At 38.0% G+C, this 27,107-nt stretch overlaps 1 protein-coding gene across 5 annotated transcripts in view; it reads right to left on the reverse strand.

The window, feature by feature from the left end:
- Positions 1-8,156: 8,156 nt before the first annotated feature.
- PARG (poly(ADP-ribose) glycohydrolase) overlaps positions 8,157-27,107 on the reverse strand; it is a 116,180-nt gene continuing 97,229 nt past the window's right edge. For 3 of the 5 annotated variants that reach the window (XM_032266855.1, XM_032266856.1, XM_032266858.1), the window contains 3 exons: positions 24,241-24,346; positions 11,610-11,738; positions 8,157-10,945 (listed from right to left, as the gene is read on the reverse strand). In XM_032266855.1, the coding sequence (XP_032122746.1) occupies positions 10,791-10,945; positions 11,610-11,738; positions 24,241-24,346 (390 nt within the window). In that variant the 3' untranslated portion in view covers positions 8,157-10,790. The remainder of the gene's footprint in view (positions 10,946-11,609; positions 11,739-24,240; positions 24,347-27,107) is intronic. The other 2 variants (XM_032266854.1, XM_032266857.1) reach the window with 2 other exon arrangements.

Consider the following 27,107-nt stretch of genomic DNA (forward strand, 5'->3'; position numbering starts at 1 on the left):
ATTCAATAGCCCTTTATATTATAAACTGTCAATAAACTAGGTATCAATGGATCATATCCCAAAATAATAAGAGCTATTTATGACAAATCTACAGCCAATATTATACTGAATGGGCAAAAGCTGGAAACATTCCCTTTGAAAATTGGCACAAGACAAGGATGTCCTCTCTCACCACTCCTATTCAACATAGTATTTATTAGAAGTTCTGGCTAGGGCCATCAGGCAAGAGAAATAAATAAAGGGTATTCAAATAGGAAGAGAGGACATTCAATTGTCCCTGTTTGCAGATGACATGATTGTATATTTAGAAAACCCCATCATCTCAGCCCCAAATCTCCATAAGCTGATAAGCAATTTCAACTTGCTGAGATTTTAATTGGGAGTGTGTTGAATCTATAGATTAAGCTGGAAAATGGAGTCTTCTTATCCATGAACATGGACTATCTCTCAATGTCTTTAGTTCTTCTTTGGTATCTTTTATTAGAGTTCTGTAATTTTCATACATCTTATACAAATTTTGTTAATTTATGCCTAAGTATTTCATTTTGGCAGGGGATAATGCAAATGGTCATGTGTTTTGAATTTCAAATTCCATGTTAATTGTTGTGTATAGAAAAGCAATAGACTTTTGTACATTATATTGTATCTGGTGAGGTGTGGTGGCTCACACCTGTAATCCCAGCACTTTAGGAGGCCAAGGCAGGTAGGTTACTTGAGGCCAGCCTGGTCAACATGGTAAAACCCTGTCTCTACTAAAAATACAAAAAATTAACCAGGTGTAGTGGTGCACGCCTGTAGTCCCAGCTACCTGGGAGGCTGAAGTGGGAAGATCCCTTGAGCCCCTAAGATGGAGGTTGCAGTGAGCTGAGATTGCGCCACTGCACTCCAGCCTGGGTAACAGAGTAAGACTCTGTTTCAAATAAAACAAAACAAGACCAAAAACCATCGTATCCTGCAACCCTGCTGCAATTGTTTATCAGTTTCTTATCTGTTAATTCTACGTCATCTATGAATGAAGTATTTCCTTTTATTGTTGTATTGCATTAGCTAGGATTTTGAGTATGATGTTAAAAAACAGTGGTGATATGGGATATCCTTGCCTCATTCCTGATCTTAGCAGGAGAGCTTCATGTTTCTCACCATTAAGTATGATGTTAGCTGTAGGCTTTTTAAACTGTTCTTTTTCAAGTTGAAGTTTTCTCTCTTTTTTTCTTCCCTGCCCCCACAAAGATATCTTCATAACATTCAAAGCTTTCTTTCTATTCCTAGTTTGCCAAGAGTTTTTTTTTTTTTTTTTTTTTTTTTATCATGAATGTGTGTTGGATTTTGTCAAATGCTTTTTCTGTATGTGATCATGTTATTTTTCTTCTAATTTAGCCTGTTGATGCAATGGATTAATTGATTTTGAATGTTGAACCAGACTTACATACACAGGATAAATCCCATTTGGTTGTATGTATAATTATCTTACTACATTTCTGGATTCCATTTGTTAATAATCTGTATGGGATTTTTACATCTATGCTCATAAGAAATATTAGCCTGTAGTTTCCTTTCTTGTAATGTCTTTGGTTTTGGTATTAGGGTAATGCTGACCTCAGAGACTAGGTTAAGAAGGATTCTCTCTGCTTTTATCTTCTGAAAGACATGAAGAATTGGTATAAATTCTTTTTTAAATGGTTGGTAGGATTCACCAGAAAGCTGTGTCAAATGCTTTCTATTTGGAAAGTCATTAATTATTGATTCTTATCTTTAAGACTCATATGTCTAATCATAGTCTAGTCATAAAATATATTCTGTATTTCTTCTTGTGTGAGTTAAAGCAGATGCGTTTTTCAAGGAATTGGTCCATTACTTCAGCTTATTAAATTTGTGAACATAGCTGTTCATAATATTCTTTCATTATCCTTTTAATGTCATGGGATACATAGTGATGCCCTCTTTCATTCTTTATTATTTTTTTTGAGACGGAGTCTCACTCTGTCATCAGGCTAGAGTGCAGTGGCGTGATCTTGGCTCACTGCAACCTCTGCCTCCCAGGTTCAACTGATTTTCCTGCCTCAGCATCCTGAGTAGTTGGGATTACAGGCATGTGTAACCATGGCCAGCTAATTTTTGTATTTTAAGTAGAGATGGGGTTTCACCATGTTGGCCAGGATGGTCTTGGTCTCTGATCTCCTGACTTTGTGATCTGCCCACCTCGGCCTCCCAAAGTGCTGGGATTACAGGCATGAGCCACCGTCTCTGGCCATTTTTCATTCGTAATTTTGTTTCTTCACTTTTTTCTTAGTCTAGTTAGAGGCTTATTGATTCAACTGATCTTCTCAAAGAACCAGCTTTTGGTTTTTCTGCCATTTTCTTTCTGGTTGCTCTCTCTTTTTTTCATCCTATGGGCTCACCAAATTTTTTTTTTTTTTTTTAAGAATTCCATTTTGGTTTATCTATAGTGTTTTTTAGTATATTGCTTTTCATAGCCTTTCTAATGTTTGCTCTAGCTGCTACATTGTATTATGTACAGCTTTCCAGTCTGCTGGCATCAACATTTTATCTGTCTGTGTTAACTGAAACCTTACTTCTATGCCCCTTTTCTTTCTCATATTTATAACAATTATTTTCTCTACTTACAGTACAAACCCAATAGACAGAATTATAATTCTGCCTAAATAAAAATAATTTAGAAACCTAGAGAAGTGTATTGTATTTACCCATATTTTTACTTTTTCTATTCTTCCTCCCTGATTTTCCAGGATTCCTTCTTTTATGGTTTCCTTTCTGTTTCAAGAACTTCTGTAGCATTTCAGCCAGAATCACCATTTTCCAATAGCTCACCAAAATGACAAACATAAAACGAAAGAGGAGAGGCACCTGTGGTATGTTCTCTGGGTCTTTTATAACATGCAATTGTTCCTTTGGCCACACACACACGAATCTAACAAGAAAGGTCATACTGTAGACATCAGGGGAATGAAAACTGTTCAAAAAGGAATGCCCTGCAAATGATACCATGGCAAAACTGGGAGTCTACAGTGTTGCTCACCATGCTCCTGGCATTGTTGTAAACAAACCAATTACGGGTAATACTCTTGTCAAGAGATTAATGTGCATATTGAGTGTAGTAAGGACTCTAAGGGCTGAGATCGCTTCCTGAGATATGGGAAGGAAAATGATCAGAAAAAGAAGGAAGCCAAAGAGAAAGGTATCTTAACAAAGAGAAGCGCACTTTCTGAGAACCAATTGGAAGAAGCCTGAACTGCCAGAACCTATTCTCTACTAATTCATGCCATAATAGGTGTTTTTTGTTTTTAAAGATCTTTGGGCCGTTAAAAAAACTTCCTTTAGCCATTGTATTAGGGCAGGTCTGCTGGCAATTCTCTTAGTTTTCCTTTTTTGTGTTTGTCTTACAGACAATGTGTCACTGCTCTCCGCTTTCAAGACTTTTTTGGTTGCACTTTCCTGGTCCTTTAGCTACAGAGAACAGGCTCCTCTTGAGCCTTTGTGTGTATGCAGCCTTTCCAGGTTGTTGGGTTCTCCAGTAACCGGTAGTAAGTATGGGATATACAAGACAGTAAAAAAAATCCAGGGAACTCACCACTATATTATTCCTTGATTCCCAACATCTGCCTTCTTTTTAGCCAATCTGCCTTCTTTTTTCTACCTTTCTTTGAAAGGTAGAAAGGTGTTCTTGTTTGTCTTATATATAATGTTCAGTGCTTTTTAAATGAGCTTAGAAGGAGAAAAATATGTTTACTCCATTTTTTGGAATCAGAATTCCTTTCCCGATTATTTTGATGTGTGCATGTGATGATGCTGTGGTCACCTTTTTAAGACATACTAATTTACCGATAAAATATAATGTCCGGGATGAACTTCATAATTTGGCATGGGCTAATGGGTAGGAATATAGGTGGAAGTGAGATTAGCCATGAACGATTACTGAAGATGGGTGATGGGTATATTACGCTGTTTTATTTTTGTATGTTTGAAATGCTCTTTAAAAAAATGTCCTGACAACTCCACCCTAAGTGATATTACAGAATCTTAATAATCACGACTTATCTATAGCTATTGTTTATGTTCCCTGCTGGAATATAAACTCATTAACAGGGATTCCATCTATCTTGGTCACAATTATAAACTCCAAAGCTTTAAAGTGACTGGCATATAGGTGTCACTCAAATTACCATGCTTTGTCAAATATAAGATGCCAGAGATTGTAAAATGTATCTTAATTTTATGCACCAGTAGGAAAAATATCGGGAAATTGGGACATACAACCTTTTTTTTTTTAGATGAAGTTTCGCTCTTGTCATACAGGCTGGAGTGCAATGGCACAATCTCGGCTCACTTTAACCTCCGCCTCCTGGGTTCAAGCAATTCTCCAGCCTCAGCCTCCCGTGTAGCTGGTATTCCAGGCACCTGCCACCATGCCCAGCTAGTTTTTGTATTTTTAGTAGAGAGGGGGTTTCAGCATGTTGGCCAGGCTAGTCTCAAACTCCTGGCCTCAGGTGATCCACCCGCCTCAGCCTCCTAAAGTGCTGGCGTGAGCCAACATGCCTGGCCGACATACTACCAATTTTTAGAAGTATTTCGATTTGAGAGATGCTACAATGTGAAAACATGTCTATCGGTATATGTGGAATAAATACGCTGAAATAATGTGAGGTTTAGATAACGATAAATATGTCTTCATGGACAGATCAAGTATTTATTGATAACGGTTGTATTTTTGATGCTATTAACAATTATACAGTGAATGTTCCTTGCCAAATATTAAAAATTTATGTCCAAGTTTGTAGGACTGTTACAAATCTTACTAGAAAATGCAAGATTCCACAATGATGGTCTCCACCTTTTACCACCAAGGACCTCCTCTCTTAATTTATCCCCATGGTCCCCATATTTTAAAATACTTTGATACCAAATAAAGTTCACTTGTTAAGCTGATTTTGTCTTTTATGGATGAAATTGTACTGTTTGGACTAAAGTAATGTAATTCTAGCTACAATAAAACATACTTCACCTTTTGCCTGACTGGTATAGACTCACTACAGGGAAATGTAACATTTCACTAGAAAATAACTTTGTAACCTCTAGTGCCACTTTCCTAGAGCCCAGGCCCCAATGAAATGAGTATGGCAGGGACTGGCTCTTAGGTTTAAATTAAGTCAGCAAAGGGCATTTAGCTGGCCCATCTTACATTTATGTTAGGAGTGAGATCATTTGTTTACACAACTCTCCACAAAGGAAGTTGTGTAGGGGAGCTCAACACTGTGATGAATTGACACAGTGCAGGATTTTATTCAGGCTTCCAAATTGACAGCATACAAATTCCACCGGTTCCTCTAGGTTGGACTGGAGCAGAGTGGTAAAAAGAAAATGCTACTTACAGGTTTTAAATCGCTTAGCCTCACTCTTTGCCTCATTTTAGAGCTCAGTGCAGAGGACCAGGCGTTTATGTGTGTATCCCCTGCGTGGAGTTTAGTGACTGGCTCAGAGAAGGCACTCAGGGTGTCTAGGAATATGTGAATGCTGAGGTTATGGTCCTCAGGACCTTCGGGACATCTTCCCTGTCCAGGATGTGAGCATTCTTGAGGGAACATGAAAATTAGAAAGAGAGAGCAAACACCAAGAAACAACATGACTCCAGTAAGCTGGTAGGGAAGAAAAACTAACGCAGCCAGAATTCTCTTCATCTTTGGCAAGTTCTTCATGCCAGTGACCATCTCTACAAGCCTCACATCTAACACGGGATGACAAATCTACATGCAAAAACTCCCATCACATAGCTTAGACACCCTCTCAATGTGTTAAACAGGAGCATGCATATGAAACCTCACAGGAAAAGTGGCATAATTACTTGAGAAAAGAAGTGGTGACAAGGGAATAAAAATTTCTTCATTTTCTTTCTTGATGTGTGGGTGTGATGATGCTGTGGTCTTTTAAGACATACTAATTTACAGATAAAATATAATGTCTGAGATGAACTTCATAATAATTTGGCATGGGTAAATGAGTAGAAATATAGGCAGAAGTGAGATTAGCCATGAACGGATAAATACTGAAGATGGGTGATAGGTATATGGAGGTTTATTACTCTATTTTATTTTTGTGTATGTCTGAAATGCTCCTTAAAAAAAATTTCCTGACTACCCCACTGTAAGTAATATTACAGAATCTTACAATAATCACGATTTATCTATAGCTATTGCTATATGAGAAATAGCTATGTAAGAAATATAAGAAAATATAGCCATAGCTTATTTTCTTATTTATGAAAATTGCACAAACATTAGCACAGCTCTCTCCTCATTTCCAAGTTCAAAATCATCATGATACATTATCCTTAAATTTAAAAGAAATAATCAGAAGAAATAAAACCAGTTATTAGACACAATTTCGGTTGCCTTGTTTGGGAACTCTTCCACCTGAGGGTTCAGTAGCTCCATATGGGATCGGAGCAAAGGGACTAAAGGCACTCTGCCACTGGAACAGAAAACAGCAGTGGGTCAGTGGATCTCTGCAGTTTGTTCTAGGAAGTATCATGCTGGTGCTGTCTTCCTCCCAAAAAAGACAGGGTCAATATTCTGAGCTCAACAGGCCATGGTGGCTCACACCTATAATCCCAGCACTTTGGGAAGCTGAGCTGAGAGAATCACGAGGTCAGGAGTTTGAGACCAGCCTGGCCAACATGGTGAAACTCCGTCTCTATTAAAAATACAAAAATTAGCCGGACATGGTGGCGCATGCCTGTAATCCCAGCTACTCGCGTGGCTGAGGCAGGAGAATTGCTTGAACCCGGGAACTGGAGGCTGCAGTGAGATGAAATGGCACCACTGCATTCCAGCCTGGGTGATGACACAAGATTCCATCTCAAAAGAAAAAAAAAATGTGTGTGTGTGTGTGTGTGTATTTTTTGGAGCTCACATTCCAGCAATGGCCAGACTTGCCTTTTCCTCCTGACAAAGGCTGGGGCATATCCATGGCTTGAGAAAGGGAAGTATGAGCCCCCTTCCTCTTTACTTATCTGTAATAAAGATATAGCAGATACACCAGTCAGGTCTTCCCTGCATCACAACAAAGCCACAGACATGCAAACACATGGATTGGAGAAGACAAAGAAAACAGGTGAAATCTGCATAGCTGCCTCTTTTCCTGTTGAGGTTTTCAAGAATGCAACCTAACTAATTTTTTGCTCCAATATACTTTTGGAATGGGATAGCTTAGTCAATATTTGGTTTCCAGAGCAATATATACCAGAGAGAAATTATCTGGCATAGCAGTCATAGAACTTAGTTATATCTCCTTTCAATCCCCTTGTTGAATATCAGTTTAGATATGCTGCCCTAAAAAATGTCATTTTATCCAGCAAGAGACAATTCTCTCAGAATAGAGACAATTCGCTCAGAGATGACTGAATGTTCCCCACTGATAACCAGTCACTCACGATGACGAAAAAACTACACCAGGACCTTGGGAGAGAACAAGGGTGTCAGGACTTTTGGTCTATCAGATTGCCTGTGGGTATGGCGGAATAGACCCCTTTCATAACGAACTCCTGGAGGTTGGGATGGTACTATTGTAGCCCCCTTATCTGTGGAAGATACATTCCAAGGCCCCCAGCAAATGCCTAAACCTGTGGCTAACTCTAAACCCATGTGCTGTCAATCAGAACACACTGTTTCCTGTCTTCAATGCCTTTTCCATCATTTACTAAGCATTTATCATGCACTGTTGCACTAACTTTTGCAGTTTGAGGTGCAATAGCAAAACTAGCAGGAATTTTTTTCCTTCTTCACGATTTCACAGATAAAAGATTCATTCTTACTATACATCTTAGCAACCTCAGCATATAATTTTTTTTTCTTTACCTATTAAGTCAAGCACTTTAACCTCTTCACTTAAAGAAAGTACTTTATGGCTTCTCTTTGACATATCTGAATTGCCAGCATCACTACTCTTGCACGTAGGGGCCATGAGTAAGTAAAATAAAGGCCACTTGAACATAAGCACTGTAATACCCAGTCAATCTGATAACCAAGAGGGCTACTAAATGATGAATGGGAGGATGGTGCATACAGTGTGGCTATGCTGGACAAAGGGATGACTCACATCCTGGGTGGATGGTGTGAGATTTCATCACACTACTCAGAATGATGTGCAATTTAGAATTTAGGAATTATTTATTTTTGGAATTTTCCATTTAATATTTTCAGACCATGGCTGACCTCAAGTAACTGAAAGTATGGATAATGGGGGACTACTGCACATTCCTTAACCTCTGGGCATCTGTTAGCTCACTGGGGTTGGGGAGGGGTGGGAAAGACAAGGGCTAAAATATGCATAGCAACCAGTATAGTAGCTAACATACAGCAGGTACTTCATAAATGTTTCCTGGTCAACTAGAAGAGCTGACATTTACTGAGCACTATCTGTGTTGGAGCTTATGTTCAGTGTTTTATATTATTTCATTTCCCAGTAGGTGCTATTAGCCCATTTTCTAGCTGACCCAGAAATTCGCTTGATTTAGACAAGTTTCTAGCTAGGTGTGTGGTTGATGTGGGCAAGGTTGACATACTAGCTAGGTATGTGGCTGGCATGTGAGCCCTGCTTGGCTGATTTAAAATCTCATGCCCTTTCCATGACTGCACATTGCTGCCTTAAACTGTGATTATACACTGGAGTGAGCTAGATAGATGGAAAATGAAAATGAAATGGGTGTTATTAAAAACCTAAGTATTTTAAACAAAAAATATTCTTTCATGCCTTGGTATGTTAAAGAAAGAAGGAATAAACAACAGGAACTACAACAAGAAGCCCTAGATGAAAGAGAATTAAAAAGTGCTGTTAAATATCTCAGAATAGATACAAATGTTAAGTAGATGGTTGCTCTGATTTGTTTTGCAGAGGGCTGTTAGGGACAAAGTAATTGTGCCTTCCTCACTTTCCTCCTTCCTCAAAAAATGAACATTAGTTTTCTTTATGTTCCATGTGATTAAGCTGTCCCAATACCATAATATAATGGGACAAATAAAAACGGAAGTCAGGTTTTATTCTTGGAAATCTCCCCACAGCAAGAGGCAGTTAAGACTGCCACGCCACTAAGCCTGTGCAACAGCAGGCACTGAGTCTTAGCTTCTGTGTTCTGGAGTACCCGGCCGGGTGACTTCTTACTTGGATTAATGATTTCTCTACCACAAGAACCAACCTACACTGTTCCTGAAACATTTTAAAGAACTGGTCACTTAGTCTTGGGCTGTGCAGGAGGGCAAGAGTGGGGGGCTAGAAAAAGTAAGGACATGAAACAATCAAGAAACCTGCAACCAAAGCATAGCATGAGCTGAAAAGGAAAGAGGAGATTTTATTATCAACAGAACTAAAGACATATTCTTCCAAATTTGAGAGATGATTAAAAATCTTTGTTATTGTGGTAAAAAACTTCAGTGACAAATGGCTTCTTTCAGGTGCCAAAATTCACTATCCTCTTAATCTCTACATAAACAAAAACAGATATGGCCATCAGCCAAACCAACAGGGTGGTTTAGGATTGTTTTGGAAATCTGAGTAGTAAGTGCTTCTGTGATGAAACCCTACTCTTGGTTAACACAGGATTGATTGGCTTTGGTTTTCACTTTAACCTCTGAAAGACATTAGTGTTTATGTTTGTTGCCAGATTTAAAAATGGAAAAAATTGTGACAAAGGACGTTAAACAGAACCCAGATAATGCCTAAACCTAATCATTTCCCACCAGTCCAATTTTATTTAGATTTTATGTGCTCACATATAGACACACTTCAAGAGCATGTTTATATATACATATATAAAATATAGATGATATAGGAGTTTCTGACAAAATGATTTATTACTGAAAATCCATTCACTATATAACCTTTGAATACCAGAGAAACTTCAATATGTACAAATCAGCATGAAGCTCCCAGTTCCCAAACTTTGGTTATATGAATATGCCTCAAGCACCGCAAAACAAACATTAGCTCTAATTTAAAAAGAAAAAAAGTACCAAGAAATTAAAAAAAAAAAAACAAAACTCTTCAATCCTTTTGAATCTGTTTTCTTTATACCACGTCGGGAAAACCCTCTTTTGTTCCACATTTCCTTTCATCTCAGTTTCCAAAAATGGTATCGATAAAAACTGATCAGAGGAAGACAGACAAACCGTTATGAAGGTGATGTCTCAAAAGGGCAATTTCTGGAAATTATTTATCTTAAATAAAAAAACTATTTTAACCTAGGAGGTTTGCATTATGCAGCATATATGAAAAAAACCCTAATTCTTAATTTTCAGATTTTAAAAACTTAATGCAAGCATAGTAAGAGTTGAGTGGAAGGCTCATAGGGAGATTTTAAGCAAAATCAGTTAAAGAGATTCCTGGATTTCAACTTGGTTCCTGGCCATCACTGGCATCTGCAGGCTGCAGAAGCAATTGGTATAATATATGGGCAGGAAAAAGGAGACCTGACAGAATGAGCACAACCTTTCATGGGATTTCACAAGAGATCTGATGGACAAAAGAAATACAAATCAAAGAATGAAGACTGAACTAGAAGAAAACAGAAACAAAACATATCTAAGTCCACATGGGTCAGGATGGAGGGGGCCTAGATGTACCAACTGACAACTGCATACATGTGGAAGAGATTGCGACCTTGACTACAAATGTGGATTATATACACATTTATATTAACTTAAATCAATTCATATATTACACCTGACAGCTCAAACAGGACATCTCTGGTGGGAGGTGGGAGGAGATGCTATTCGCTCGGCTCCTCAGGTCCCTGTCCTTTGCCCTGACTGGTCAGTTGTATCTGCACAGGACTCCGTGGCATGGTATATGAATGGATAAAGCTTGATGTCTGGTCCAGGGGTGGAACAGTTTCTGCATTCTTCATTGTAATATCGTAGCAACAGCTTATACACTTCTCCTGTACAGTAAAAGGTCAGATCACAGGCATATTAAGTATGCAATTTAAAAAACCTTAGAAAGAACACTCCAGTTTTATCTTAATCTAAATAGCATATGCTCAGATTTGACTTTTAAAAATACAGCATAAATTTCATATGCCTGTAAGGCTTTCCCAACATAAATTTTAAAAATTGTTTAAACTCTTTCAAGAAAGAAATTCTTAGCTCATGATAACAACAGGCTATACATGGTACATTGTCTATACATCCTCCTAGAGTTCATGGCAACCCTCGTTATATACTTAGCTTTCAAGGTAGCAAACACACTGGATGAACTCTGGCAGGTCTGAGAAATAGGACAGTGGGGCTTCTTAGGTCTGAACTTACCCTCCTTCATCTCTCCCCTTTAGGTTTTTATATACACAAAAGTAAAAATGAACACTAACTCCAACTTCTTGACCTTACTTTTTAGTAAGCTGATGTACTCAGTCAAGACTGTGGATGAAACTTTGCCAGAACAAAAAGACTGCAAATGCTGCCCCTCTGAGAGCTTTGTCCTTCCTGCTCAGAGCCATGCTTTTGTTTCCTTATACCCACTGTGATTCATCCAGATTTAGCAAGTGTTCCCACTGAATGCTGTACAATCCATCCAGATACCAAGTGTCAAGAGTATCTCCTACTTACCAACAGTGAGGTTCCTTTCAGTAAGGAAAGTGTGCATGCTGTAAATGTCTCTCATCAATTCTGAGTCCCCAAAGGTGAAATAAACCACATCTCGTTCAGCTGCAGCAGCTGCCAGTATCTGTATTAAGGCTGAGGCAAAGAGAAAAGACACAGCTGTATCATGACACTTCCCATCTAGATACCTTTAGCTCTTTCAACCAGCTAAGTTATAGCTGGTGTGCCACAGCTTCATCCTAGATTAAAGATTTATAAACTGAACATACACAGTATTAGAAATGGTGAACACAAGACAGGCATAAATCATGTAAGTGCGTGGCTTTTCAGATATGCTGCCAAGAATATCACAAAACTACAGAATTCCAACACAGGCACCTTTGCTGAACCACAAATAAAGGAAGCTGCAAACTGTGGGACGAAGGTGATATTTATATTCGCTTCTGTTAATCTGGAACTAAAATTCTTGTGTTTGCTTACTTTATGTAAGTACTACTATGTCTTATCACACAGCCACAGGCACATTTGAAAGGTTCTAATGTTCTCTTTAATCCCATAGCAGGTGTTCTGAAAATGGGCTGGGGAGCATATCTGAATCCCTCCTGCACTCCCACCTCCACTGGTTACTGCAGCATGGAAGCTGGAGTTCCCGAAAACACTAGACACTTTCTGGTGTGTTATAAGAATAAAAAAATAATCAAGATCTACTATCTCCAGGAATCAAAGTTACAAATCACTGGCCCTGAAGTGTGTTTCCAAAAATTTAGTTCCCTTACAATCTCAATAGATGGAATTTATTTTAAATAACCACAAAATTAAATATAGTTACAATAAATGCCCTTTTGCTAGTTTTAGATCTCTTACTCCATAAAAGGGAAGATGGGGATCAAATCAAAATATTAAAGAGGGTTTTTTTGTTTGTTTGTTTGTTTTTTGAGATGGAGTCTTGCTCTGTCACCCAGGCTGGAGTGTAGTGTTGTGATCATGGCTCACTGAAACCTCCGCCTCCTGGGTTCAAGCAATTCTCCGCCTCAGCATCCTGAGTAGCTGGGATTACAGGCACCTGCCAACATACCCGGCTAACTTTTGTATTTTTTAGTAAAGACACAGTTTTACCATGTTGGCCAGGCTGGTCTCGAACTCCTGACCTCAAGTGATCTGTCCGCCTCAGTCTCCCAAAGTGTGGGGATTACAGGCGTGTGCCAATGTGCCTGGCCAAAGAGGGTATCTTTTTATAGCTTTTATTTTTGAAAGCATGTTAATATTCTACATATTTACAAATTAAAATACTAAGAATGGGAATGGGGAGAAGCCTACAATTGAAGGTAAACTAAAACAAATGGGGAGAAGCCTACAATTGAAGATAAACTAAAACAAATGAGCCTAATTTTAGTTCAAATGAATAATATAACTACACTGAAGAATAAAGGAAGAAGAAAAGGAAGAAAGAACCCAAGTAATTTACGAAGACAATATATGACTTATATAAGTCTATAAGACCATAATATATTGTCTCAGGCCAGAAGGAGAGAACTGCAAAATTCCCAACTCTTTTTACGAGGTTTGCTTATTATAGTAGTACAGGTGAAGCAACTCTGAAACTATTTTTAACTGTATTAGAGGAATGAGCAAATGAATAAATGTGTTGATGCTGCTGGGAAATGGTGTCTCACTATGGAAGAAAGGACACACAAAAATGGAATGGAGGAAGACAAAAAAGAACTGTGTGGGGATGGACTGAAATGGAAGGCATTGGTGTATACACTCATGATGTCAAAAAGTGTGTGTGTGTGTGTGTGTGTGTGTGTGTGTGTACATACACATTTTCTAGCTCTGTCTGCTAAAAGGGCCAAAAGAGAGATACCACAGTAGCAATGAGCACACTCAGCATCCAGATCTTGGTCTCTACTAATCACTCCCCCCAAATAGAACTAGGTTCCTCATACAAATGTTAAATGCTATAGTTTGGACAAGGTAAAAGATGGTCTCAAAATATTTTGTTATACCAGAAAGTAAAGAAGTGCTCAAATGGATAAAAACCAAAACACACACACACACACACACACACACACACACACACAAAAAAAAAAACACCCAGAAGGGCCAGCTCTTGCCCACAGAAGAAAGCCAAAGACTAACTGGTAAGGGTGGAGGGGGTGTTAGAACAGGAACATCCATTCTTTGCAACCATTGTGGTAAAGGTCAGGCAAGAGTCATTAACAGATTGAAATCTAGGGAAAATTTTGCCTTTGTCTTCCTAGAGATTGCTTATTAGTTACAAGAGAGAGAAAAAAACCTTAACTCTGCATTGGGGAAACTGGGTAACACCTTAACAGGGTGATCAAAATTAAGATCACCAGTAGTGTCAGATAGCCATGAAGTGCCTCTAGACAGCGTCACTGACACAGCATTCTGATGGAGAATGCATAACCTTAACCTCATCACAAGGAAACAGCAGACAAACTCAAAGAACGTATTCTTCAAACACATCAATGTCATAAGAGACAAAGAAAGGCAGTGGAACTATTCTCGATTGAAAAGGAGGCTAACAAACATGACAACTACATGCAGTAGCTGACCCTGGACCCTGTGCTAGAGGGGAAAAAGGCTAGAAAGGGCTTTATTAGGTCAAAATGGGGATACAGATGAAACAGTAAATAAAATATCAGTGTACATTTATGGATTTAATAAGTATAATGTGTTTATATAAGAGAATATTTTATTCTTAGGAAACACACATTGAAGTATTTAGGAAAGAGGGCATAGTATATGTAACTCAAGCTCAAATGATTCAGAAAAAAAATTGTGTGCATGTGTATACATATATCTGCATATAAAAAGGTGTGTATTTTTATTTTTATAAATTTTAAGTTATTTTAAAATACGAAGTTTTAAAATTAAATAGGAAGAAAAATATTTAAATTGAACCAGTAAAATCTGATATAGTTGAGTATTTCCTAGATTTGGGAATGAATCTATGACATTATAATATACATAAGATTCTAAAATACCATCAAAGTATGTCCTAATTTCCAAACTAATATTTATTGAGTATCCACAACATGGGAGGTGCCAGGACTATGCCTCATTAATCTCAGAGTATTGAAAGTAATTAACTCCAAAATAGAGGTAAGTTTTAATTAAAACTGCTCAACCAACTTATGCCTACATTAAAGCTTCAATACACCCGATTTCAAAAGGTTCCTAATTAACCTAAACTACACATAAAAATGAGAACTAATGAATCATCATCTTTCTCGACCAAGAAGTACCATTTCTTACCCTTTAGTGAAAATGAAAATTTAGCTTTAAGTATTTACTATTAAAAAAACAGAGACTCAAAGAAGAGTCTTTTTCATCCTATTTCCTACTAGATCACTAGTCATTTGCCATTTTTGAGAATGAAATATTAATAAAAACATTTAAAATTTATTTCTTTGTAGAATTTATTTTGAGAGAAAAAAACATGTACATTACATTCTTGATTTCACACTCATTTCTATTTGAGTATATACTGTACCATAAGCACGCGTTAAACTAGTTAGGACTGGGAGGCAGGAGATCCAAGTTCTGTCCTCAGTCTTGTGCCAGCTATCTAGCTCTGTGACTTTAGCCAGTCACCCTCATTTTTCTCAACTACACAATGGAGTTAAATCAGATGCTCCCTAAAGATTCTTTCAGAGTTTAGAAACCCATAATCACTGTTGTAATTGTTTCCTCTCCATTAGATGCTAGATTATAAATACATATATGAAATTTCCAGAAAGATAATCTTGATCCCAGATACATCAGTAATCACTAACAAAAGTTTATTTTAGGCATCCTTGTCTACAATCCCCAAGATCTTTGCAAATCTACACAATTATGCTTCATGATTTAAGTGAACTCTCTTGCATCAAAAGTTAGATGAGAATAAATCACAAATCTATTAGAGTATGTGGACTGATTCCAAGTATGATATAAAAACATCAAATTCTAACTTCAAGCACAACTACGTGCCAAAATAATCACTTAAATTAACCTGCAGGGAGCTGGGTTTTAATTTTCCTTTTGGCATCAATGTTAAGCTATGAAAAAATAAAAATAAATATGAATAACATAAAAAAGCAATTCATAGTGTCCTGTTGCAACAAATGAACCAAGCAAAAAACGGGTTAGATGATGGATACTCACACCACAGGTGTGGTATGAGGCCACCGGTATGTACTATAGCTAACAACTGCTAACACTGGGCTCTTACAGCATGTGGAACCCTGTTCTAGGAGCTTTACAAACACCACCTCATGATTCCTTACAAAAACTCGACAAGGTTAATTATTATTTCCATATTGAAAATAAAGAAATTTAGGTGCCAAAAGGTTAAGTAATTTGTCTCAGGTCACACAGCCAGAAAGTGGTGGAGTTGACGGAGACACCACTCAAGGACACATGCCCTCACCCACTGCTTCCAGGCTGCTGCAGCAATCCACCCAGCTCAACTCCAAGCAGACCTTACCACATGCCAGCCAGAACAACGTCTGTACATCATTTATTCAAATGACTTAAATGCATGCTGTCAAGGAGGCCAAAATAGTACAGATTTGAAAGTATTGTGCACGTATTTCTACTGAGCTCACTTTGTGAGCTCTCACACTTTGGGTACCCTGAGAATTCAGCATTGCTCACCAGTCCCAAAAGTATTTCACTTCTTGTTTCTACCACACAGTACTCTTTGAAGCTAACTCTTATTCTCCCACTGGTCTTCTCCTCTGGCTACTGTTTTAAATCTTGACACGCCCCCTCTCCCACTATGGATGTTACTAATTGCTCAATCTTTGGTCCTCTAACCTGCTTTAAATATACTCTCTCTTTGAGAATGCAGCCGCATCGCTAAAACAGCAACTCCCAAATCTAGATCCAGATCCAGAGCTTGCAGCCAATACAAAAGCACACAAAGGCTTCAATCCTGGTTTGAATACTGGCACTACCATTTGCTATCTGTATGGCTCTAGGCTAATTTACCTCTCGATGCCCCAGCTGTTACCCCTATACAGACAAAAAAGAAAACCTACCTAAATAGGTTGTTGTGTGTTAACACAGGTGAAGAATATATTTAGTACAATTCCTAGAACACATCAAATTCTAACTTCAAGCACAACTACGTGCCAAAATAATCACTTAAATTAACCTGCAGGGAGCTGGGTTTTAATTTTCCTTTTGGCATCAATGTTAAGCTATGAAAAAATAAAAATAAATATGAATAACATAAAAAAGCAATTCATAGTGTCCTGTTGCAACAAATGGACCAAGCAAAAAACAGGTTAGATGATGGATACTCACACCACAGGTGTGGTATACACTCAATATGTTCTCAAATAATAATAACGACAATAGTAATGAACATATATATTGGTTTTTGAGGAAGATGGGGCCAACTTTGAATGTTGGTTTTGATACTTGTTAGCTGCTCACTTGGGACAGGTTTATTAGCTGTCTATAAACCTTGGTTTCCCATTCTTAAAAATGGGGCAACAAATGAAAGGGTAACTGTGCAGACCGTAGGAGAAAATGCAGTGATTGTTAAACCCGGTTGATCCCAGCTCCCAGATAGTTAAAACAAATTCCTAAAGCCATTTTCCAAGTCTACTAACTCAGCAGTATCTCTGAAGTGCTGACAGAGATTGAGTATCCCTCATCTGAAATGCATGGGACCAGATTGGTTTTGGATTTGTTTTTTTGGTTATATTTTCAAAACCAGTTGAGTATCTCAAATCTGAAAATCTGAAACTGAAATGCTCCAAAGAGCATTACCTTTGAGCATCATGTGCTCAAAAACTTTTGGTAATTTTTTGAGCATTCTGAATTTTGGATTTTCAGATTTGGGATATTCAACCTGTAAGAAATATGCACTTGCTCCAGACACCTTTGAATGCTCATTATCATAAAAGACCCCATTCTTAGCACTGGGGCCATAAAAGAGGATAATACAGAAATGTTAAGAAAGGAATCTTCCTGAGCAAGGCTGGAAGACACCAAGAGAGTGTGATCTATTTTGGCAGAAGAAACCAAAGTGAGGAGGAGCCTGTGGTAGACAAAGTGAGGTGATCTGATCCAATGCTCTATTCTCCTACCTTCCATTTTTGGTTGGAAGTCCCCCCTTCCCCACCTCCATAACCATACTTCCTATAAAACTCAGTCAATGGGCCGGTCTAGGCCAACCACAGCATGGTAGAAAATGACGTATCAGCACCGTCCAGATTCTTTTTCTGGAGAAACAGTCTGCCTGGAGTTTAACTATCTTGATTCCAAAACTGCAAAATAACTAGTAGAGACATTATTTAAGTTTAATATGAATGGACATAAGGTCTGAAAGAAATTTATAAAAAGTTTCTATATTTCAGAAATATTTTACTTAACATACATATGTCATTGTATGAGGCATTGAGAGGTAAATTAGCCTAGAGTCATACAGATAGCAAGTGGTAGTGCCAGGATTCAAACCAGGATTAAAGCCTTTGTGTGCTTTTATATTGGCTACAATTGGAAATCCTTTAAATCTCATTAGGGGGCATGTCTTGTGTTTATTGATTCCCTGGTTATGATGATTTGGTCCAAGGGATGAGAAGTAATCCCAGTTGGTCAAAAAATTCATGGCATTTTTAAACTAAGGAGTCCTCCTTTTTTCTTGGGTCACTGAACTGCATGGTTGCAAGTCTGGAACTATTTGGTCCTGGTTCCTGCCAAGCAGAGAAAATCTGATGGAGACAGACGAGAATGAGGCCATTATATTGAAAGAAGCAGGCAGGAAAGAAACCGACACCAACAGAAAGAGGGCCTGATTCTAGAATTGACTCACCCCTGAGGTCAATTCCACCCTGCCTTTCTTAGCCATGTCAAGCAACAGTCCCCTTTTAGGTGGAAGGGATAAGCTACATTAGTGTCTCTTTCAACCAAAAGAATTCTAATATAGAGCTTTTTTGGTGGAAGGGAATGAGGGTCTTTCTGGAGTAGTTACCACTGGAGCAGAATCTTACAAGGGACAGAAGTAATTAGCCAGGTACAGACAGACAGTTACAGAAAAATGTGCAAAGCCCAAGATTAATTAAAGGCACAAAGAAGCTGCTGAAAAAATTTGTTAACTAGAAATTCATTGAGCATATTTATTTGAAAGTCACTTTCAGGTACTGACGGTAGATAACGGGGATAGAAAGGAAAATGCAAAAAAGTACAAGGCACCTTTTCATTATAGTAAACTGGCCATTGCATACTTGTTTACAGGTCAGGTAACATATATGGAGGTATCCAAGGGAGAGAATACAGTCATGGGGTCTTAGTTTCTATTGCTGGTTGGGCCAGTAAAGCCCCTTCCTCATCCTTCTTTTCTGCTTATCACTAGAGAGAGAAACTAAAAACCACAGCTTCAGGCTGCTAAGAGCCTAACAAAACAAAACAGAACAAAAACAACAAAATAAAGCAAGTTGGACAAACTTGTAAGTAAACACCAAAGGAAATGCTAGGAGAAATTTACAAAAACACAATAGAAGAAGGAATGCTAAAGTACCACTCAATTCCTTCACAAAATAAGCAAGTAAGATCAGAAGGATAGAGAGTCTGACTTAAAAGGTAAAGAATCTTACAGCCAAAGAGTAAGTCTTATACGCTTCAGAGACACCTTTTCAAGTGCCAACATGTCTGCAATAATTAACTGTTAAGTCATGAAGAGAAGTTCAAGAAACTCCAAAAAGTAGAAATAATATTATCTACATTCTTTGATTACAATGCAATAAAATTAGACATGAGATAAAAGCAAAATGTTTATCTATTGAGAAAATTTTAAGTTATCTCCTAAAACTCTCATGGGTACCTAGGGTCTGGTGGTACACTTGAGGCAGAAGCCCCCCACCCAAAAATCTCTGTTGAGACGAGATATAGAAAGCTTAAAAAAAAAAAAAAAAAAAAAAAAAAAGCTGCTTCTACTCCAACCATGAGAAAAAAAGGCCTAATGTTGTAATCTACAGAATTATGACTTTTTCTGAGTTTATACGAGAGCTGTTTTTGAGGCAATCGAAGGTTAACAAGCCCCTCTGAGAAGATAAAATATATGAACTGTTTTATCTTTGAAAGTACACAGGAGAAAGAGATGGTCACCACAAAAATGGGTAAGAATAAATCAGCTAAAACATCAACGAAATGTTAAAAGCCAAGTAAGAACTAGGGGGTCACTTTGGAACAGTTAGGAGCACCAGAAATAAGTAGAGCTTACACTGACTCAAAAGCTTTTGCATGAGCTTCCACAAGGTGCTCAGAAAGATGGGGATCAGGCAGGAGGCCATAGGGAGCCCCTTTGGTGGCAAAGCCATGCAGGAGGCCACAAGCTGCTGCTGGAGCCAGGTCCAAAGCCCCTCCATCTCCCCCTAGTCCCTTCTCTCCTAGCCTCTGGCTCCTAGGGCCACTGGCTGCCTGAGGAAAAGGGTTGTTAGTAAACTGTCTACTGAATGAACTAATATATGCAAAATGTTCTCTTAATAGTTGTCAAAATAATATATAATCAAAGCAGTTCAAAACTAATTGTGAGGTTGGGCATGGTAGCGCATGCCTGCAGTCCCAGCTACTTGGGAGGCTGAAGCAGGAGGTTGAGGCTGTAGTGACCTATGATCACACCATTGCACTCTAGTCTGGTAACAGAATGAGACCTTGTATCTTAAACAAACAAACAACTAAATTGTGGTAAAACACAAAACTCATGTACAATTAAGTAACAAGCATGTTAAAAATATTTTGCCTTCTTTCTTTTGTAATTTTCCTTTTTTGTAAAAGATGTGGTCTTGCTATGTTGCCCAGACTGACCTTGAACTTCAGAGCTCCAGCGATCCTCCCACCTTGGCCTTCCCAGTAGCTGGGACTATAGGCATGTACCATCATGCCCAGCTTAGCCTTATTTCTATTAATAATTAAAGAAATAAAAGTTTAAGGATTTATACCTGCCCATGTTACCCACTATGAACACTTTTGCAAAGACTTTTTGTTACAAAAACAATATATGTTCACAATAAAAAAAATACAGATCAAAAATAAAGTATAAAACATCACTGACCAGGTGTGGTGGCTCACAACTGTAATCACAGCACTTTGGGAGGTCAAGGTGGGAAGATCCCTTGAGCTTAAGACCAGCCTGGGTGACATAGTGAAACCCCATTTCTACTAAAAATAAAAAATGAAAAAACTCCAACAAAACAAAACAAAAAGAATATCACCCACCAAAGACCAACCATAGTTAATCTTGGCACATAAACAGATAAACATAGAGAACCTCAAATTTGTGTGATATTTTATATTCATAATTTAATTTTAAAATAGTTTATATGACGTACATTGTGTATTTCTCCCATTTGTCAGTATTCCAAAACCATCTCTCCCTGTCAGCAGATACATTTCTAAAATGGTTTTTAAAGGAAGCATATTTTATTGCATAAATGTACCATAATTTCTTTCTTTTTAACATCATAGTTTTAGTAACCAATTCCCCCTTGAAGGACATTATGACTACTTCTAAATTTTTAACGAATATTTAGGCTAATGAAGGGGAGGGAAATGTCACAGTTACTCCAAAATTTAAATCTCAGTGGTTGAGAAAATAAACTATATAATGGAAATCTTTGACTACTACACTTGATAGTCACCAGAGCAAGCACAGCTGCAGTCTGAAAGGCTTTTTAGCCAGAAAAAAAGAAAAAAATGAAAAGAAGTGAACACATTTATAAAGCTTTCCAAACTGTCTATCACAAATGACCATGGCTTATAGCAGACCTAGCTTCTGGATTGATGATTTGAATCTAGTCATTCATTTTACTTAAGAGAAAGACAGGGAAAAAGTTTCTGTCATAAGATCAATAAGCCCAGAGTGAAAAACAGGTTTCCTCAAACACTGAAAACAGCACCATACAGTTTTTGTTTTTGAATTTGAAGAAAATGTAGGTAAAAGTCTTTAGCATAAAGGGACAGGAAAGGTCTTTCTAAGCACATCACAAGAATGTGAACACATAAAAAGTACCTCAGTAACTTCAGCCTAATCGGTTGAAATAAATGAAGAAACAGAAAAATGTTTGTAACACATAATAGTTAAACAAGGTCAGGCACAGTGGCTCATGCCTGTAATCCTGCACTTTGGGAGGCCGAGGCAGGCGAATCACAAGGTCAGGAATTCGAGACCAGCCTGGCCAACATGGTGAAACCCAGTCTCCACTAAAAATACAAAAACTTAGCTGGGCATAATGGCAGGTGCCTGTAATCCCAGCTATTCGGGTGGCTGGAGCAGGAGAATCGCTTGAACCCAGAAGGCGGAAGTTGCAATGAGCCAAGATCGCGCCACTGCACTCCAGCCTGGGCAAACTGTCTCACAAACAAAACAAAACAAAACAAAAAACCAACCCCCCTAAAACAGTTAAACAATACTTTTTTAATACACAAAGAGTTATTAAACCAGCCAGTGAAAAAAATCAAACTGCTCTCAAAGAGATGAATGGGCAGAAGGCATGAAAAAGCAATTCATGAAACAAATGCCCAGTAAACATGAAAACTGTTGAACCTCAGAGAAATTAAAAAGAGTGACAAAGTCCTGTCTTGGTGATGCTGCTCATGTGAGAAAGATAATGTGAATTGATATCGCCCTTCAGAGTGCCATTTGCAAGGATCAAAATAAAGTATACATAACCTTTGATTCATTAATCTCACTTCTAGGAATTTAGCTTAAGTAGATAATTATACATAATATATATAATTGTACTACACACTGTAGTACTGCTTATAACATAATGAAAACAACCTGTGAATGGAGAATCTGTGGAATAAATTATGGTACATATGTGCATACAACAGAATACTGTGTAGCCACTAACAAATGGTGAGTACTCAGTAGATCTACATTTGTTAGTGGTGAAAACCATCCATGGGACTGCAGACTTTCTAAAAGGAAGAGGCTGGAGAATAGAACAGAGGGTGTCACCTCATCAACAGTTACACAGATTGCTAAACAGAGATGACCTGAAGGATGGCCACCAAACGCTGACAGTGAATTCTGGTGATTTTTATATATGTCATAGTATTTTTCTGGATTATAAAAAACAATAATAAAGGTGTCATTTTAATAAAAATGTTAAGAAGCATTTAACTAACAAGGGGAAAAGCAGTTACATTATGACAGATGCAACTATTCCCAAAGAGATGAATTTTATCTAAATCTAGTTTGGCTATGAAGGCCAGCTGGCTGTTTTATGTCTGCTTTATTGTTTGAGTGTTACTTTGTTAACTGTGGTATAACAAAGAATTTTTCTGGCAATCTTGGGTTCCTGGTAGAAGCTTCAAAACCTTTGTTCTGGTAATGAGGCGATTCAGATTGCACTCTTGGGAGTCAGGGGAGGGCAGGAGATCAAGCTCAATCATGTGGCCAATGATTTAATCAATCATGCCTACAGAATGAGACTTCAATGAAATCTTTGGTCACCAAAGGTCAGTGCAGCCTCCTGGCTGGTGCACACTCCAGGGACGTTCCGGGAGAGTGGGGTGCCCTGACACTAAGAGGAAGGGTCGTGGAAGCTCTGTGAAACTTCCAGGCTTTGCTTTATATGTCTAGTATATAATAAAACTGCAATGATAAGGACAGGACTTTTTTTCTGCATTCTGGTTAATTATTGAACCTGAGGTGGGGACATGGGAACCTCTTGGATTGGTAACCAGCTGGAAAGAAATGTGGGTGGCCTGAGGATCCCCCTGAAACTTGTGAATGGAGTCTGAAGTGGGGGCAGTCTTGTGGACTTTGTCCTTAATAGGCAAGATCTGCAATTACTCCAGGTAGTCGATGTCAGATTTGCAATGCAGTACACCCAGCCGGTGTCAGACCAGGTGGAATGAAATGGAAAAGTAACCATCCTAAGTAATGATATAGTATTATTTTTTGTAACTGATACTTTGAAAAGAAAATGTCAATGTACTAAATGGCCAATAGCTTTGTTGATCAAGATTGTGAACTTTCTACCACAAACAATAAGAAATGTTTCAGCTTCTTGGGCATCCAGATGCCTCCAATCTGCGCCATTCATGTAGCTCTCCCAGGCTGTGCTCCCTGAGTTCCATGGGCCTCCACTATAGCACTCATTCCTGTGTATTGCATTGGTCTATGCCTCTCTCTCACACGCTGTACTGTGAATTCCAAAGGAGGCATCACATCTTCTCCATCTTTGTATTCTCAGAGCCTACCACTGTGCCTACAAAGTAGCAAAGGTGCTATTAAGTTTGGTGGATAAATGAGTCAACGAAATAACTCTCCATAAAAATAACTCCAGTGAAGGAAAGTGCTTGAGTGCAAGCTCAGGTTTGCAACTTCAGTCTTTACGTGCTCTTCTCTCCCTGCCAACCTTTCAATATTCAACTAAATACTGTATCTGGGAGATCAAAGTGATAAGTAACCTCTGCAGAGAAATGGTAAATGAAAACAAGAACTCCTTTAAACATAATAGGAAAAAAGAAAATAGTGTTAAATACTCCTTTTCCTTCTCTCTTAGGTTTTTATGGTCTCTTATGATAGAACGTTAGAAATCTGGCTTGAAGGACTAATTTTTTTCCATGGTCAGAGTGCTTTTATCCTTCTCTACAACTTACTCACCTTTTAACCTGGCATCACCTCCAAAGGCACCACAGCCCCAGTTTCCTGTGGCCACTGCAGAAAGATTCTCTGAAGAAACTCCAGGACGAAGAAATCCACAGTAAGCCTGCAGGATAAAAGAAATATCAAAGCCTGTGAGTACCTAGACACTAACAGTGTTTCTGACTGATGCACTAGGATTAGTATCCATTATCAAGCTATGTTCAATTTCTCATTTTTTTTTTTTTTTCCTTAAGGGCCAAAGTAGAGGGAAAAACAAAGAGCTCAATCATGTGGCCAATGATTTAATCAATCATGCCTACAGCATGAGACTTCAATGAAATCTTTGGTCACCAAAGGTTTACTTCATAAAAACAAACCATGAAACTGAAATTAAACCTCATTCAGTGTTTAGATCAATAATCATGCAAAGGAAGAGACTAAGAAACAATAAATTCTATTATTTATGTATTTGGATCCTAAGCAAATAAAATCCCTCAAACCAATACAAGTCCCAATTTCTTTTTCCAATTCAAACAAACAGAAATGGAAATAGCAGAGCTATACTTTAATGTGCAAAAATTGCTTAGTGAAACTAAGGCCTAATATATAAACTTAAAAACTATAATACCAATGACAAACTACTAGGAAAACCCACCAGGAAAGGCACTTGTTAGAACAGTTTTCTTTTTCTTTAAGGCTTTAATCACTAGTTTTTTAATCAGGCAAAGGGTTACTATTAATGCCTTCTCAGCATTCTCTCTCTTAGTTATGGGGACTAGATTAATAAATGTGCTTCCTGCTACTGAAATGCTTAATAAAGAGCAAGCAACTATCTATAGAAGGTATTCCTATATTTGGTTATGAAATAACCTTTAAGATGCCTTTCGGCTCTATGATTCTCTAGTTTCTCTCCTCTGTTTTAAGCTAGAATATTTAAAATTTTGCCAGTAATCTGAGAAAAATACAATATATTCTGAGGATGCTGGCTAAGTATTAATTAAATAAACAGCTCATTTTCTATATGAGAAGACCATTGTGTAAGATCCCAGAGTTCCTAATTTCTACTTCTTTGTGTCAGCTACTTGGTCTTCCTGCCTTCCTTCTACATTCTTAGTTTTCTGAAGTGATCAGACTGTAACAGGTTTAATACAACAGCAAAGCAAAACTCTCCTGCATTCTCAAGTTCCAAACAAAGCCTAAAATATAGCTTACACATAGTAGCAAATACAGTTAAAAGAATGATCTTGACAAATGTTCCCAGAGAAAAACCAAGGATAAAGAAAGATGCTTCTATGAAACCCACACATAGAAATACAGTAAATTGTTCTCTGAAGTTTCCACAAAGGTATAAAAATTTATTTTACACAGTGCCTGGATGGATTAACAAGGCTATTCCTTCCATACCCTCCTAGACTGTAAATCTTGACAGATATTAATTATAAGTTGGTATCAGATCATTATTCAACACTGTGGTATGGAGCTTACACAAGCAGTCACAAATTACCTGCATAGTCAGATGCATGGAGCTTCTGAAAATCTCTTTTAGGTCAAAAAAACCTGAGAGCTCCATTTTTTTGAATAGGCTCTTGAAAGATAGTCTGTGTCATTAAACGAACAAAGGAGAGAACAAACCCTCTGGAAGAATAAATGTAACTTTGCAGCTTTGTTTCCTGTCAGATTTTTCTAACAGGCCTAGAGAGAAGGAGCCTTCCTCAGACTCCTAGTTCACGTCTCTGTTTTATACTATCAGAATGATCTTAGTTTCTTTCTTATTGCTGTCTCTAAATAACTGGGTTAACTATACTTTAATATGCAAAAATAGCTTAGTGAAACTAAGGCCTAACAATTGAGAATCTGAAACATTTAAATTATTAGACACAAAATCTACTATATAATATTATCCAATTTTCATGGAAAATTATCAATCTTGAAAAATGGCCATTAAAAACAAACAATGAAACTGAAATTAAACCTCATTCAGTGTTTAGATCAAATCTTTAAAAGCTCATGGCCGTGAACCCAGCACTTTGGGAGGCTGAAGTGGGAGAAGCTCTGGAGTTTGAGACTGGCCTGGGCAATATGGCTAGAATCTTGTCTTTACAAAACAAAAAAAAAATGAGCCAGGTGTAGTGGTGCATGTCTGTGGTCTCAGCTACTTGGGAGGCTGAGGAGGGAGGACTGCTTGAGCCTAAGAGGTCTAAGCTGCAGTGAGCCATGATCATGCCTCTGCACTCCAGCCTGTGTGACAGTGAGATTCTATCCCCCACCCCTGCCATGAAAAAATGTTCATTAGATAGAAATTAAATGATAAAATTACACAGAATTTAGAATAACTGGTTACAATGATTAAATACAAAATTATTTTATTCTGTTAAGAACCAAGCATTTGTAAGGTCAGAAGTAAGACAGCAGTAGTATGCTGCCCTGAGCCCTCTTTGGAAAGTCAGCCCAGGCTTCTCCATTCTCTAAGAAGGATGCGTGAAGTGCTGGAGACCAGGGCAGAGCCTTCAGTCAGGGGACCTTTCCTTGTATGAGTAGGAATTGAACTCCTATGGTAAAGAAACAAAGATCAGATAAGGATAGAGACATCAAAAGAGTTGCCAAGCTCTCACTACACACAGAAAGGAACTAGGAGTTCTCAAGAGCTCTATATTGGCAAATGTGTTTGTTTTTCCCCACCCAGAGCAAGAGTACTTGAAAAGACTGATCAGAGCTGCAAGAGTTAAAGAAAGCCAGTTTGGACTCTGGCCATACCCAGACCTGATATTCTGCAATGACAGAGCAATTTATTTTTACTAATAAACAACTTAGAAGGCGGAAAAGGAAAAGGAAGCACTGAGACTTCAGGATAGTAAATAGAAGATACCAATGAACGACCATATCTT

Source organism: Sapajus apella, unplaced genomic scaffold, assembly GCF_009761245.1.
Source record: "Sapajus apella isolate SASKATOON/1434 unplaced genomic scaffold, GSC_monkey_1.0 scaffold161, whole genome shotgun sequence".
Taxonomy (NCBI): domain Eukaryota; kingdom Metazoa; phylum Chordata; class Mammalia; order Primates; family Cebidae; genus Sapajus; species Sapajus apella.